The 16,750-nt window shown below is 39.4% G+C and overlaps 1 protein-coding gene across 1 annotated transcript in view; it reads left to right on the top strand.

The window, feature by feature from the left end:
* Positions 1–753: 753 nt before the first annotated feature.
* The window catches only part of PALMD (palmdelphin), a 29,946-nt gene continuing 13,949 nt past the window's right edge, over positions 754–16,750 (top strand). Inside the window, exons 1-3 of the mRNA XM_040610027.1 lie at positions 754–1,186; positions 6,654–6,734; positions 12,315–12,445. Of these exons, the coding sequence (XP_040465961.1) occupies positions 1,142–1,186; positions 6,654–6,734; positions 12,315–12,445 (257 nt within the window). The 5' untranslated portion in view covers positions 754–1,141. The remainder of the gene's footprint in view (positions 1,187–6,653; positions 6,735–12,314; positions 12,446–16,750) is intronic.

The following is a 16,750-nucleotide window of genomic DNA, read 5'->3' as shown; positions in this document are numbered from 1 at the left end:
AGTCTCCCGTTGGTGTCCTTACAACGACTTAAGTTACACAATACTGAGGGTAACAAAGGGATTCCAGGTTCACATTATATCTTTATGCTGTTTGAATTCAGCTTTATCTTGCTTAGAATTTTTTCCACAACTGGATTTTGCTAGAGGCAGTTCCACTTGTTTTTCAGGTTTCCTGGATTGATTTTGGAAGGCTGACTCCCACTCATATAATTGGAAAGGTCAAAACATATGCCATCCCTTAAGGAGCATAATGCTGTTTTCAGCAGAAGTCCACAGCAAAAAAAAAACACCACCCTTCAAGTCAGCTGAATGGAAATTCAGCGTGAGCGCCACTGGCATTTTAGACTCATCTTGGTAACACTCAAATGATGATCCTGAAATCCTTACTTAGACAAAGCTTCCCTTGAGTCCTAGATAGCTGACCAGTAATTGCATTACAGATTAACAGTTGCATTCAATGACAGACCTCATTGCTTAAAGTTTATTTTACTTCAGGTTAGAAGTTCTTAGACATTCATCCAGCTATGAATACAGCTTCTCCAAAAATTTCACTTAGGAAACTGAATTAAAACTGCCATCTCAAAAAAAACCATGCCATCTACAGTGCTAACGTTACAACAGTTTAAAAAAAAAAAAACCACAGGTAAAATAAGTTTCATAAGAAAGAGGAATACTTAATAAGTTTAAAATACCGGTTTATCACCAGAAGCATACACAAAGGGAAGAAAGAGAAAGAAAGAGAAATAGGAATGTAATGTTTACTTCTACCATGGTCCTGGAAGATTTGGTTTTGGGCATTTAACAGTTAAAGAAGCAATGGCACGCTAACTGAGCACATTAAAACAAAGAGTTGGCAGCTTCTGAAGGAAAAGGGCTTGTGCTCCACTGTTCCAACTTGTCAGTCAACTCATGCCAGCACTCTCCACGTCTGCCTTTCCTACACACCCTCATTACATGTGTCTGTCTGGACTGATCTGCTCATCTGTTCAGGGACTCTCCTAACAAGTCAAAAATTCTGCCTTCTCTCTGCTCTGGAATTGGATCAAATCACCTCAGATTTTTTTGTAGCCCCACCAGGAGGCTTTTTGCTTATGGTCTCATTCTGTTTTCCTTCACTACTTGTCTGTTTTTGATTTCTAGAATGGAGGAAGCTGAATTGCTGAAAGAAAGATTCCAGGCCATAACAGTAAGTACTTATAGTTATACCTCACTACTGGGGGTGGGGGGGTGGGTTGTGTGTGTAAGAAAAAAAAAAAAAAAAAAAGGCTTAGAAGAAGCATTGTGTTAACAAGCTACTGTATGTTTTCTGAAGAATGATTTATTCCAGGACAGAAAAAGAAAGTCACTTCTGTCTGCTTAAAATTGTTACATTTTAATCCTGGTTTATAAGCTATTGCTTTAAGACGGCAGTTGCCTGTACTGCCTTTATTACGGGTTGTATTGCACTTTGAAATTAAATTCAAAGCAGTGAAAGTATGCATGCAAATCACTGCTGGACAGTCTAAATACATATTACTACCATCACAACTGAACGTTTGCCTGAAGGACAGCAGGTCAAAAGGCAGCTAGAGAATTCCAGAACAAATCAATTTTCCCATTGCACAACAAAACTGAGAGATGAAAGATTTTTAGTTTTGCGCTGTGGGATTAAATACAGTTTCTGAATTATTGATGATCTATCATAAATATTGCTGCCTAACAAGTAAAAAAGGACAAGGTTGGATTCAGCAATTTCATATCTGTCAGTTGGGGGGGGGGGGGGGGGAGGGGAGAAAAAAGGACTCAGTGGAGTTTATGCTGAAGATGTTAGAAAACATTTTCAGTTTCTTTTCTAAAGGGAAATCTGATTCAAAGATTTATTGTGTTTTAAAGGAATTACTGAGCTATTTTTTAAAGGAATATAACCTGATGTAACAAAACCAACTGAATCTAAATTCACATCTGATTTTATCTCCACTGAAACCTATTCAGTTACAAAAGAATAAACCTGAAACCAAATTTGGCCCTTTGGGATGAACGGAAAACTGCAGAAGGAACGCTCACTGTCACAGGCAAACTTAAAAACAAATAATGGTAACAAAGGTAATTTTCACACTTAGCATGATAGATTAGTTGTGAATGGCTGAATAAATGGTGGGCAGAGTTAAAAAATAACCTTATTGAAACCAAAATAAATGTGATCAGGCATAGCTGGAAATCTACTGGAGCTGAATAGTTTGGGTTTTAATTTGGTTAGGTTTTAATTATGACACTCAATAAATGCCAACAGGCCCATTTATTGTATTTACTTGAGACCTAACTCAAGCCCACAATAAGCTAATTTGAAATGTTTTACAGGGTTTAGAGTATGTTTGTTTGCTTAACTGTAATGGTATTTGAAGCAGACTCATAACCCGGACTTTGTCTCTAGCGTACGGGCTCAAATGATAAGAAATATTTTGGCGCTCCAGGGAAGTCCAGGCCTGGCAGTGGATTATACTTCCTGGTACCTAGGGAGGAACGGGGCAGCACAGTCCTGGGGAAGACTCCTATGAACCTACTAGGGGCTTAGTGTCCTCTGGCTGCATCTTTGTCTCCAGATAAATACTGGAGAAGTATTTTATTAAGAAACTGTGGCAGCGTCCAGTGTCTTGCATTACAGGAAATGGGAGAGTGTATTTGGGTTCTGGCCATGACTTCATCTGTTACACTTGCTGCCTAAAGGAGCTATTTGCTTTCTGCTTTCATCAGTTGGGAGCATTTAATTGAAACAGCATGCTTGTTACAATGCACTGCAGAAATGAAGGAGCCTAAATAAGGTGAAGTTATCATCAGGTTTAAGAATCTGCAGAATGAGTTGTTTAAGAAAACAACATGTTACAATTACAATTACGAGTTCGTTGGTGGCTCTGGGAAATTTTGTCCCAAGCAACATACCTGGGAATTTCAAATGCTACCTACAAGATGTATGTTGTAAGGGATCTAACAGAGGATGGCAAGGGGCACTCAGAGCAGTGAACAACTACACTTTTGCTAAAACTCAGCTGGTTTCTGTTGTTAGATGCCTGGCTCCTTTACAGAATTCTGGCTCTCACCAAGCCACTAGGAGTTTTCAAATTCTTTTTCATATCTTCTCTATGTAACAAATAAAAAAAGACAGCCCCTCCCCCCCCCCCCCAGTATTATTATTATTATAAGATTTTGATACTCCCATAGCTCTGAAAAGGAACTGGTTTTCTCTGTTGTATAGCTTCGACCTGCTGCTGGTGTATATAGAATATAAGTAGTAAAAAAATCAAATGCAGCCATTTTGTTAGAGACTGTTGTATCTTAAAATACAGATGCTTCAGCACTGGCTGTGGCAAATGTTGAGACAAAACAGTCAAAGAGGAACCTTAAGCTTAATCCCTTCTCATCAAATTCTTCATTCCATAGCAAAACTAAAATTATAGAAGATTTTAATTGTGATTAAATATTTGAATTATGACATTTTTGCAGCCTCATGACACCACACTAAAGTGTCCATAACTCCAGATAAGACCCCTCAATAACCAAGCAATAACCAATACCTCCAGAAAAATCATATGAAAACAAAACCACACCAGCTAAAATATTAGCTGCTCCATTGGCTCTGACAGTACATGGCATCTGCCATGGGACCAAGCAGACCAACACTGGCACCACTGTGGAACACTGACACCAACTAACGGACTTGGCACACAAGATACCTAAGCAAGACACTGCTCTGTAGATGTGTCTCACTTCCTTTCAGAGAGATCCAGTTTGGAGCACAATTCTTTTCTGTGCCAGAAGTCAGGAAAGATTCCGACATGTTTCAGTAGGAGTGAAAATTAGGACCAAGGTTCGTCTTACCTTGCATTGATGCACGACAGAGAGGAAGGGGTGAAGGTGCTCTTTCATAAAAAGCAAATCTTGCCCACATTAACAAGACCATAGTAAGCGACGATTAGAGTACTTGTGCCAGCAACCTGATTATCTACAGGGGCAGAGTATGAGGTTTAGTAGAAGCATGGATCCCTTAGCTATCTAGGAATAAACATTTATTCCATTAGATGTCTAGCCAAAGCTTTGTACAGCAAGACAAGATTTGCAGACAAAGCCTAGCAGAATACACTGCAGGAAGTGTCCTAACAGGTTTTAAAAATTATTCTGACAACACAAGGTTCAAAAATGTTGCTCATACACCTTCCTTGAATTTAGCTTCTGGCATTAGACCTTCAGCTTTCTTTGACTATATATATAAAAGATGATCTATTTCAACCTATTTGATCTGGATAATTGTGTGATGGATGTTTATTACCAACTAGTGAAACTAAAACATGCTAGAACATCAAAGGATACAAGTAGAAAACTTGTAATATATAAAAAAAATCAGGTGCAAAAGAAATCTAAACCTCTAACAGCAACAAAAAAAACCCCAAAGAGGTAAAAGTTTCATTACTGAGTAGGTTCCTTATTATACAGTTAATTTAAAATGCAGTTATTTGGGCCTTTATGCTCTAACTTCTGTCTGCACAATATTTTTGTGTACCACTTCTCATTTCAGAGTGCCCAAACTCTTATTACACATCTCTGCTGGTACAAAAATAATATTTAAATTGACTTAGAGTATTTTTTAATAGTATAAACCAGGTAAGAGTTCATTCTCTGCCTAAGAATCTTATCCAGAACTTTAGTAAAGAGTAAAAGCAGTTAACAGATTGCTACAATTCTTAAAGAAACACAAGCTCTTGTCACACTTGGCTCATCTAATGATGGGTTATTTAAAGGCCATTAATTATACAATGAGATCAGGAATATTTCCAATTAAGGAAAGGTGTGAAGGCCAAAGACCAGATACTGTGTCTCCAAAACCAAGAGTGGCTGAGTAAAATCCAGCATAGCAGCTCTTGGATAAAGTCTCTAAAAAGGGCCATTGCAGAAAAAATTACATATTGTAGTGATCCTAAATCAGTTGCTTTGTTAGCTGTATTGAAGAGCATAGGCAAAACTCAAAACCACTACAGAGATGAGGGTAGCATGTATCTCGAGGCAAGATCCCTACCTGCCCTGTTTGGTGTATTAAAGAGGCAGACTAACACCATCGAGGAAAACCAGTAAAGTACAGATAGTGTTTATAGGTGGCTGCTGCACTTCACAGACTGCAAGGCAGAAGAGGTCACTGGCACTCATTCCCCTACCAAGCCCCAGCACACCCCCAGCTGTGCTTGGCCAGCCTGCAGTCCTGCCCTGCACCTCCACAAGGCTGGGTGGCTCCTTCTGCTTCCTGCCCTTCAGCAAAGTGTCCCTATAGCCTGTGGCCACACTCCTAATTTCCAGTAACAGTCAAGTGATTCAGGCAAGCAATGCTGCTTTTCCTATTTCCAAACCCCAGATCCTAGGGAAACAGTGGAGAACAGCTCCCAGCCTTACACCAGCACTTCCTGACCGACCTTCTACACTCCTTGTGCACAGCTGGTTCCTCAGGTGGGCAGAAAGGGCAAGCCTATTCCTAAATTTGTGAAGAATTTAACTCCTTCCTAAACCATACTTGTCTGAAAACAGCCTTAAAAACCCTGTCAGTAATCCGTTCTTAATTGAAAGGGAAGGGGGCTTAGCCTCCAGCCAGCAAACACTTCTGCACAGGACAACAGATGATTTAATTTACTCCCCTAAAACGTACCAATACACACCAAGAAATAAATGCAAAAGTTGCCACGATCAATAACAGAGTTTTTCAGCAGTAAGGCTGACCAAGAAATTAGCCTATTAATACCAATTGTAAAAGCTAGTTTCCTTTGGCATTTCTGTCCCACTGGCTGCTGAGGGCACCAAGTAGTAAATCAGTGTTTGGCCTCATATAGAGGAGCCACAAGGATACTCCACATGACAGCACCTATGCAAAGACACAAGAGGCTCAAGTGCTGATGCTTTCAGAGACTGTTCACCCATTTCCTTTTCCATAATCTGTAGCAGCATGAAGGTGGCACTATGATAGATCAGTACTACTTGAGTTTTTCCTTCTAAAATTCAGCAGCTGTGAAAAGAGCCTTTGCACAGACAAAAAAATACTTTTTTAATTGAGAGGTAACAACAACATATATGAAGCATACTATATTTCTCTGTGTTCATCTTTATCACTGTTCAACTAATGAAATAAATTTCTAAGCCTTGGTTTATTCCTGCTTATTCCAGCTATTAGCCACAAAATACACAAACTGAGTGCTGGATTCACCAGCAGCTCATTTCATTTAGTGATGTATCACAGCTGCACAGTGTAGACCTTAGATTCTTTCCTCTCCTAAATGATATGTGGGCTGCCTTAGGAATTTTGGTCAGCACCCATTTCTAACCTCATTCTGCATGTACAACTGTGCTGAAATGATATTTATTTCCTTACCCTTCCAAACTGTAAAATATTTTTAATTTGGATCATCTTTGCTTCGGGGTCATTAACATGTTTAAATGTACTTCAGAGAAAGAGTAATGGAAACCATAACTGCATAGGACATGAGCTCTTGCTACTAAGAATTATGCATTGCCTGGGCATCATACAAGCTTTAAAATAAGGCCTTATTTGCATGGATTGATTTCACTCTACTGAACAACATTTAAACAATTTTTTTAGCAACAAATCATTTCTCTAAAAGTATTATTGTTCTTTTAATTTGTAGGACAAAAGAAAACTGCAAGAAGAAATTACACAGAAACGTCTAAAAGTGGAAGAAGAAAAAATGAAACACCAACATCTAAAGGTAAGTGTTGGATTTATGTAACTAAAGATAGCCTCAAGCCATTCAGCATGAATAAAGGTTTTCAACTTTGGCATGCAAATCTTCATGCATTTAAGTCATGCTTTTACTGTCAAATTTTCACAGCTTTTTGGAGTCTTACCAGGACTCCATTTGACTTTAATAAGCATCACCCTTTGAAAAAAATTACACTCAGGAGGTAATGTTATTTGATCACTTTCATGGCATAAAATGAGATCATAACCAGGAATAACTCACAGCTGAAAATTAAGCCTCATATTTCAGACTGGGTGTGTTCACTCAATTCCACTACAGCAACCTCACTTCATACAGGGTGCAGCACAATCATGAGGTCTAATTTGACCTTTTCCTGGGAAAAAAAAACCAACAGCAGCCTATTTTTATTTGGCTATAGTCTTTTATCAGCTTGTTTAATGACTCTTTGTTAAGGTAATGCTGTTTCTTTGTATATTTTAACAAAAAGTGCATAAACACTGCAAATATTGTCCTGAAATATGGCCTGGTAAACTCAGGATTACAAAGTCCAAATTACCAAGAAGCTAAAAGACCCACCTCTGCAGACACTTGAAATTGTAGCAATTTCTACCCAGCACCACTATTCTTTAAATGTCTATTGCAACTTGGCAGTACATGTCATTTAGGGAGATGAGATGAAATCTATGCTTCTAGAAATACGCACAACTTGGTGTTTTACACACCTTTTTAATTATGTGAGTGGATAAACAGTTTCAAGAAAAATATGTTGAATCCAATACCAGGAGCATGGCATGTCTCCCTGAGCAAATATGGGACAAGCATATTTAGAAGAAACTCCTTTTCAAAAGAGACACCTGATCCTGGGTTTCATCCACCCTCTTCTTTAGTGTCAAGTAAAAAAAAAAACAAACCAGAAGTTATGATAAAGTAGTTCACTGGGCCAGGCAAGCCAATGCAAAAGTCACCCATGTCACTAGTTTTACTGGAAGGTATCAACCAAAAGGATGGGCTTGACCAATTGCATAATGTCTTGCCTAAAACAGAGGAGAGTATCTTTTCCAAGTCCTGTAACTAATGAGCAGTAAACATGGGACTCTTTCCCTCCATCTTAGTACGCGATCACACCGAGTACTGCAACTTGTGTTTCAAGTTTCTATGCCTATAAATTCAGGATGACTCTTTTGCCCTTCTTTTATGGGTAAACTGATCTGTTCTATATAACCAGCCAATACTCGCCACTGCTGTGCACAGGCAGAGTCCTAGGGGCAGCTTCCTTACAGATTTAGTACATGCCTTCAGCTAAGATTAATAGGTACAGCATAGTTAAACAGTTAAGAGAACAAAACCCCACCTTGCACTTATTCTGAAGACGTTTTATGGAATTTCACAAAAGCTAAACACTCCCGGAAAAATATTACTGAAATGCTCTTCCTTTAGAAGAGGGCAGAAGATGTGATTTTCTTGCCAGTTCTATGCAAAAATCATACAGCTATCAGCCTGTTTATGTCTGATTAAAATCAGTCATATTGCATAGAAGCCAAATCAAGGATCTGTAGAGGAAATTATTCACTTGGCATAGAGGGATCAGGTGTACATATGAAAAAAAAGTGTATAAATACATATATATTATTAGCTATTTGGAGCACCCAAGTGGAGACTAAGACAGGTACCTAATACCAGATGCAGCGTTACTATATGAACATCCTCTGCTTGATGCCGTAGAAGCCTTGTCCTTTAATGAACATTTATGCTTCAGCCTAATTCAGGTATCTCAATGGAGGCAAACACAAGAATCTAATGCAGAAAATTCTTTAAAACAGATTTAGACTTCTAAAGTGTTTAGACACTTCAGTAAATTTTATTGAGGGCTCATTTCCCTAGTGAGCCAGGTTGATTTCACTCATTTATACGCCTACCAGTTGCGCATGGTGAAACCTAGAGCTCCATGACCTATTCAACATAACTCGCACCTGTCCCTTAGGAAACTATTGCAGGTTAGTAAATCTCACTGTCATATAGATGTTCCTGTTAGCTGGGTATCACTATCCTGTTCCTCATTTTCTCCTTCATTCCTATTTATAGCCCTTAGCCACGGGCTTATTAAAAGGTTGTAGTTCTGTGGGGGTTTTTGGTTGTTTTTTTGTTAGGCTGGTTTTGGTTTTTTTAACTTCCGTTGTGTAAATAGGAATCTCTGCTCCAGCTTCCCAATGATTTTGTTTGCTGTCCCCAAGCCAACTTCTTACTAGAAAGAGACAGATGAGTATTCTAACAAGTCTTAGTTATCCTGTAGAACTATACTTGAGTATTTATTCCCTACACATGCACTTCTAACACATGAAGTAGAGGACATGCAAGCAAATACAGACACCTGTGTGGATAGGGCTTCATGGAACTGCAAGGGATAATGGGGCTGCGAGTGAGGGTACAAGGGAATTTCACCCTCAAGTAATTCTAGATGCACCAGCAACTAATTCTTTCTCCTACCTGGAATCCTTCTCACTGAGGCAACAAGGGAAAGGACCAGACGGAGTTGCTTGAAAAGCATGGAGTCAGCACTCATTTGCATGTACCTTCCAAGAGCTTTTCTAGTTTAGCTTATTAAATTTTTGGCTTCTGACATGCCTGAACTCCGTTAGTGTTACCTTACAGGTGCTGGTCACGCACCTTCTTATTCCAGGAGTTAACAGTGTTGAACTGTATCTTCTGTGAAACTTGTGACAATGATTTATGCCTCCCCCAGTATGCCATAAGATGAACTGCCATACCACTGGGAGAGCAAGACAGACAAGCTCAAAACACCCGTGCCTTCCAGTGAAGGATGATTCTTTCAGTGCTAGTCCAGCCTTGTTAAGGCTTACCGTGGAGTTATACCTGGAGCACAAGTAGGACATTACTCACAGAATTTGCAGAATATTGTCACAGTATTCCTGATGTGATCCTTAACTACAAAAGAAAGTGATTGCTCTCCAGCACTCTGGCTGTTCCCAGGGTCTTACCACATCGCGATGTATAAGTATCCCTTCCCCTTAACGTACCGTGCCTAATGGAAAATGAAGACATGCACAACCTAGTACTGAGCTAGAGACACTTCACAGTGAAAGAAGTGCTAGACAGCAGAAATAACCCAATTGCCCCAAAGCAACTGCTCCTGCGCTGGCTTGTCCCGATGACTCAGTTGAGCACCCTTGAAACTGTCTGTTGTTCAAAGGCTGTTTCCAAACTATGCAGTGTGTCATTCTTTCAAAAGTTAAATTAAAAAGATTACATGGCACTTAGTTGAGAACAGCAGCAAACTATTCTAGGAAAAAACAAAAATAACACTATTATCTTATGCCTGTATTTAGGGAGTTTGTTTTCTTGGGCCTAACCCTATATGTGCATGAAGCTTTTGTTGATTTTGATGGGTGTTACCAGTTTCTAAAGTCTACAGTGCCAGCCATGCTGTAGTTCTCACAAGGAATTATAGATTTATTTTTGGAGACAGCAATGTTAGACTAATTCAGTTCCAGCCAGGATTAAAATCTTACTATTTATCATTAAAATCTAAACAGCTTAATTGAAAGGGAATTAATGTGTTCCCTCCAACTTCAGAAAACAGTATTTTGTCATCAATAACAGTTGTGCCAACACCAGATTACGTGCACCTACCAGATCAAGTAAATCTATTCTATTAAAATCTGCATTTATTTCATTTGAGCCTAAGACACAGCTACCAGGAAATGCTGCCAAGTGATCCTACAGCCAAAGTCAAGGCTCAGGGCAGTCTTGAGCAGCCATTGCTTCCCCACAGATTTCCTATGATCCAGTATTGAGAAACAGAATACCGTTCCGCTGGGCTAAGGCAACTGTAAACATCAACCCTGTGTTCCAGGAAAAACAACAACCATCCACCCAACCAACCAACCAAAAAAAGTACCACGGAATGCCACAGAACTCCCAACAAGCCTGTTTTAATCACAATTTCTGCTATATTACATATATCCTGCATCAAGCAAGTTGAAAATTGCATTTAACTGCAGTCAGGTCCTACATGCATCCTTCTCCATCAGCTGGGCCTCCTCGCTAATAAAGCACATGTAAAGCACACAGAAAAGTGTAGGAAGCAACAGTTTAAGCAACTCAACACACAGGATACAGGCAGGGATTCCAACAGCCGCTGCAAGCAGCACTGAGGTTAATGCAGCCTTCTCACCAGTGCTGGGCACAGCTTTGCCTCAAAGCAGCAGTAGTCAAAATCCAATTTAATCTTCATCCACATCCTACAATTAACAAAACCATGTAGGGGAAAACCCCACAAAAAACCTAACATGGAAATCACACAGCTCAAGGAATCTATTCACAGTTAATGAAAAACCTTTTATGTGTGCTTTTTTCCTCCTGTTGAAAAAGTTTTTCTAAGGAGCCCTGACTCCCACTTCTTCCCAAAGGCAGCTGCTGGTTTTTATTCCTGAGTTACACTGAAGGGAATAAAAAGTGTGCAAGAAAGTTTGCATGATTTACAACCTCTAGCCTACAAATACGAACTTATCCCTATGAATATTTTTTTTTTACACCAGGAATATTTTACAGAGCTCAGATGACTTTCAGATAACACCTTTTATATTGTAAATTAGCTAAGGAAGCAGTTAGTGCATACAACCATATTTTTCAAAATTTGAAAGCACAGCCGAGAGATCCATTCACCTGTTCACATGCAATACACCCATTTGTAAGGCACTGCTGCACAGAACTCCACAGGCACTAAACATGTCAAGACCTAAATACGTAAGCCCTGGATTGCTCCTCCAACAGAGTTCTAAGGATGCAGCAGGTCTGCTGAAACACTAACCAGTCATCAGCCACCCATGCTCCATCTTTCCTGTCCCACCCTTACTCCATACATCCTCACCAGATGAGAGGCGAGTTCGCTACTATAACTACCCAAGTCCCTTGTAAACTTGAAGGATAGCATTGCATCACTAACTCCCTAGAGATCTCTTCCCCTTATACAATTTTATTTAAAGAATATTTTAAATATATTTAATAAAATTATATAAATAAATAGAAATAATATGTATTTTTATATATGAAATTTAAATATAAAGAATAATTATAAAGAAATACAATTATTTCCTTAAAGAAACTTTTCATCTTTTATACCCTCTCCCAGAATCTATGCAATGCTATGACCCCAGAAATCAGGTCTATCGAAATGAAATGATAGCACATCCAATTGGAGCCTTTTACATGAGTCTGTAATAGGTACACTTTGATACAACTGTTTTTCTTTATTGAAGAAAGAGATACCACTGGATCCACTTAAAAACATTAATCTGTTAGAGGTAGCAACTGACATCCTCTACATACTTGTTGGGTGGACTAATAAAATGGGACATTGTTCTTAATGAGTTTGGCTTTAAGTCAATCTCAAAACATAAATGTTTTTTAGCATTTCCTTTTTAGTGGCACTCACTGCTGTCAGTTTGCCTTATGCTAGTTACAGCACAAGAACGTGGATCAGGCTGATGGCATCAAGGCAAGTACAGTAAATGACTGAATAGCGTAACTTTTACAGTACACTTACTCGTCTGTATTTTTCTCCATCAGAAAAAGGCCTTGCGAGAAAAATGGCTCTTGGATGGCCTTAGTTCTCTCACTCCAAAAGAGCAAGAAGAAATGCAAAAGCAGAATCAGGAGGACCAACAAAAGACTCATGAGCTGGAACAAGACATTTTCAGGTAGGGTACAAGACCTTTTCAGGTACGGTAGTACCCCTGCCCTTCTGTCTGCATTACAACTGTCCCTTCTCACAAGTCCTTCCTTATCTTGCAAAAGATTAAAATGTCAGCAAGAGCTTAAATGTATGCAGTTCGATGTACAGAGTAGAGTAATCTTTATTGTATTTTCTAGTCAGCTAGAATTAGAGAATACAAAATGCAAGCTTCCATACTGTGAATTTTTATGAAATTACACAATAAATACCTGGCAAAGTGTTTATTTCTCTCATTCCAGATACCCCTTCCACGCTATACTCACTAGATGTAAGCTACAATATATGGGTTTTGCTCTGAGATAGCAATTGTTGAATCAGAATTTCAGTATCAGTAAATAGTTTTAAAAGTTCTTCAGTTTCACCAGATCCTGCACAGCCTTTAGTACCTGACTTTTACTATAACACAGCACTTCAGAACAGTGCAAGCTGCCCAGCTCCATTAGTATCACTTGCCTTATTTTCTCTTATCTTTCATTCCGGTTTGTCTCAATTTATTCTCAGAAGCCTGTTATAGTAAAGGCCTTTTTCTACCTTTTATTAGAGACGTTCCTACAAATCTCAGCGCCTAGTGCCTCACTACCACACTGGGCTAACATCAAACTGCATAGACATCTCACATACAACTCCTTTATTTATGAAGGATATGATTCTAGGTGCCTGTTAGCTGCAGCTAGCCTTTCCCAAACACCACAGGGCTCTGTACATAATCAGCTCCTTCCCTGGGTCCAGGCATACTGACCGGTACTACCCATCAGCACTCACAGAAAAGATTAAGTGTTTACATTTCTTTAGATTCTGTAAAGTTTCATCATCCTTTCTTGATGTTTTTTCCTCTATCTCAGTACAAAGCCTTCCACCATACTCTTCCTCCACTGTCCTCCTACACACACTCTTCTGGCAAAGCTGTCACCAAGACTACCTCCCCCAGCTATCTCCCACCCACTTCCCTCCTTACTCCATCTCTCCAACACAAACGATAATGGTCTTGGCTGAGAGGCAGCAGCCTAGTGCTAGTTTGTCCTATAATTATGCTGACTTCTTGCTCAAAAGCACTTTTCTCCACAGAACAGCTCTTCACGCACCTCCGTAGAATCCTTTGTTGCAGTGGTAGGAGGTAGACAGTGTTCTCTAAAAACAGCCCAGCAGGTTGTGATTATGAGGACCTGCAAGAGGGGTCCCTGTGATGGTGTGATCACCAGGAAAGAGAACTGTGTGGGGAAGGACTGGCTCAGGAGCAACCACCCCACTGGAAGTTCAGCCCTTCTCCAGGCACTGGGAGGATAGGGTAGATTTTCAAAGTCCTGTTGACTTTGTGTAAGAGCTGGAGGTTTAGCAGAGCTCTCCTTTATGCCCTAAGAAATGCGGTGATGGGCTATCTTTAAAAACAAAAAAAAAGAGGTTTAAGCCTTTAAGTCTCAGAACCAAGTTGAGAACTGGATTTGGTGTGTGGCTATGTTGTGGGAAGGATGCTTTTATTCTCCTGACATAACCTACATCTACACTCTTGCCAATTCATTTGATGATGCTCAAACACAGAACAAGTGTTATAGTCAGGGTCTGTGAATGTCTAAGCCCCTAAAAAGGGAAGTTACTGAACTCCTGACATATCGATTGCCTTAAAACAGTGAAATAGTCTAGCAGGAAATGTACTCTATCTCCAGCATCCAGCTCTACTCTGTCACCTCTTCACATACCTTTAGGTTTCTCTGCCACGAGTCATTGCAACTGAGCTATCTCACAGCAATGCTGGCAGCAGGGCCCTCCCGTCCTATCCCTGGGAAGACTTGGAAATGTAGGATTAGGACCTCAAAACCTTCCTATAATACTAATTCAGAGATTTCAGCTAATAGGGTTGATTATTCACATACATAATGTCACCTCCATGTCTCACAGAATCCTGTGTTCATAACTACAGTTGTAGAGTCTTGATAACTGTTTTTGTAATTATTGTCCTGAATTTGCCATCAGCTCAATGGCCTTAATGTTTATGCCCTCAGAGACCAAAACCGAACATGCATAGGGAGGCTCTTCACTCCTCTGAATATAGCCATATAAACTTTTTTTAACATTACTAGAACTTATTGCTATTACAAATAGTGAAAAAGCAACCCAACTGGGGCTTTAGATCTGAAAGCCTCCTTTAATTCCTGTAGGTAAATTAGCACCACAAAAGAATATTACCTCTGCTTTAATTCTAGATCGGATCAAAAGTTGAAAAGGCATTAAGTTTGTCTGAATTAGCAGCTTCCAGGTCTTTTAAAAGATGCTCCTAGGCATTTAAAGGAAGATTTCTAAATGTATTTGTGCTTTAAGAAAGGAGAAATGAAAGTGCCAAACCCATAAACCCATCATTTGGCCCCGATTGCTTTCTTAAATCACAACGCCAATCCTGGAGTAACACCTCAGCCTGTCTCTGTGTTTTGATAGTTACAAGGACTAGATGCAGATAACACTGAATGGCAAGACTGCACATTCAGTACTGCATCACATCACAAACAGCGCACACATTATACCAAACGAGACGGAGGTTCCTCAGCTCATACACTTGATGTGAGCCTGGGCCTGTAACAGCCTAATTATAGAAATGTGCCTGTTACCTTCCCACTGGAATTTTTGCCAGACACTTGGTTAACATTCAGCATGTACAAACCCCTGCCATTTTAAAATTCCTTTCCCATGTAGGTGGGATACAGGGATGACAGGTTTGTTTTGTTGTGTTGGTTTTGGTTTGTGGTTTGCTATCTAGTTGGGGGTTTTGTTTTGTTTGTTGTGTTTTGGTTTTTTAATAGTTTCTATTTACATGCCTGCATTAGGGAGAAATGTAATAGGTAGGAATTCTTCTCCTACACAGTTCAAGATTCAGTTAATTACAAGCACAAACAATGTTTGTATATCTACATGGCTGATACTCTGACAATAAACCAGCAATTTAAATGCTAACAAAAATGAAATTAGTTTACTTGCAACTGTAAGCACTAATAGTGGAAAAAGTTGCAATAAATGTAAGATCGTAGCCTTTCTCCTCTTATTAAAAATACTATTCTTTCTCCAAGAATATAAGGCTATTTGTTTTACTAGACTTGCTTAATGAAACTTGTGAGTGGTTCCTCTTATGGCTTCATATATGCTGCTCTTTCATGGCAATTTATTTTTTTCATGGCAGACCAGGTAGTTCCACAGCCATTTGTCGTTAATACCAGTTACCAACTAATTTTTCCTGCCCATGACTTCTCCTGGGAAGCTCCACCAAATTGCTTCCTCCTTAAAACAATTCCTACTTCTTGACATACATCTGAAATACTTCAGGTTATTTGTGGTCAAATGAATCAGACAAATTACATCAGCATAAAATGAAAAGATTAACTGACAAAGAGTATAACACAAAATGACACGCTGTCTTCACTCTTACAATAATAACTTCACAGGATAATACAGCCTAGAAAATGAAAATCAGTATAGAAATGCTCCTAATTACATTCCTGAGCCACCCTGAATTAAGAAGGCTTAATTCACCATTGCTGAAGCTCTAGAGACAGTTTGGAGGTTTGTAAGGCCTTGATATCAAAAGAAATACTTGCATTACTGATACACTTACTCTCATAACCAAACAATCTATGCAACTTAGAGTCCTTGGCAGCTTTTACCTTCACCAATACACAAAGAACTCAGGTAAGGGCATTCGATTTCACAGATGGAGAATGGAGGCAGAACATCACACCTGGAGTCAGGTGGGAGCTCCCCTCTGAACTAGGAATTTAAGCAGGTTTATTCATATTGAGCATCTTTTGCTATAAATTATACCTCCTACCACTCCCTCAATAGCTGTCTAGCAAAGGCCTCTAGAAGAACATCCATGCTGCCCTCCAGATATCGTTGTTTTGTTTAGACATACCCAGCCCAGTTTCAAACCAGTCAACAGTGATACAGAAACCTAGTAATACAGAGTTCAGTATGAACAAAGTCCACAAAAAAGAAATATGCACCATACAGTGCTTGCACACTGCTTTTGCTATGCCATAGATAGCACCCAAGTTAAAAGCTTGCTTGACTACATATATGTGAAATCGTATCTTTGACCTGCCCTGTAAATCAAAGATTGCTAAACTGATCATGTAGACACATGTCATGCAGGGGCAGTAAGATACATTATTGAGAAGCTCAGCAGAATTCTTTCTCTGGGCATCTGATTAATAATCTTCGCTTGATTCAGACAGATTCTGTCCGCTCTGATTATTCTGCACGGGGTTTACCTTCAGTTAAAAAACCTGAA

The sequence above is a fragment of the Falco naumanni genome, chromosome 11, assembly GCF_017639655.2.
Source record: "Falco naumanni isolate bFalNau1 chromosome 11, bFalNau1.pat, whole genome shotgun sequence".
In the NCBI taxonomy this organism is placed as follows: domain Eukaryota; kingdom Metazoa; phylum Chordata; class Aves; order Falconiformes; family Falconidae; genus Falco; species Falco naumanni.
Note: the sequence above shows the minus strand (reverse complement) of the source record. Positions and strands in the feature narration are given on the sequence as shown.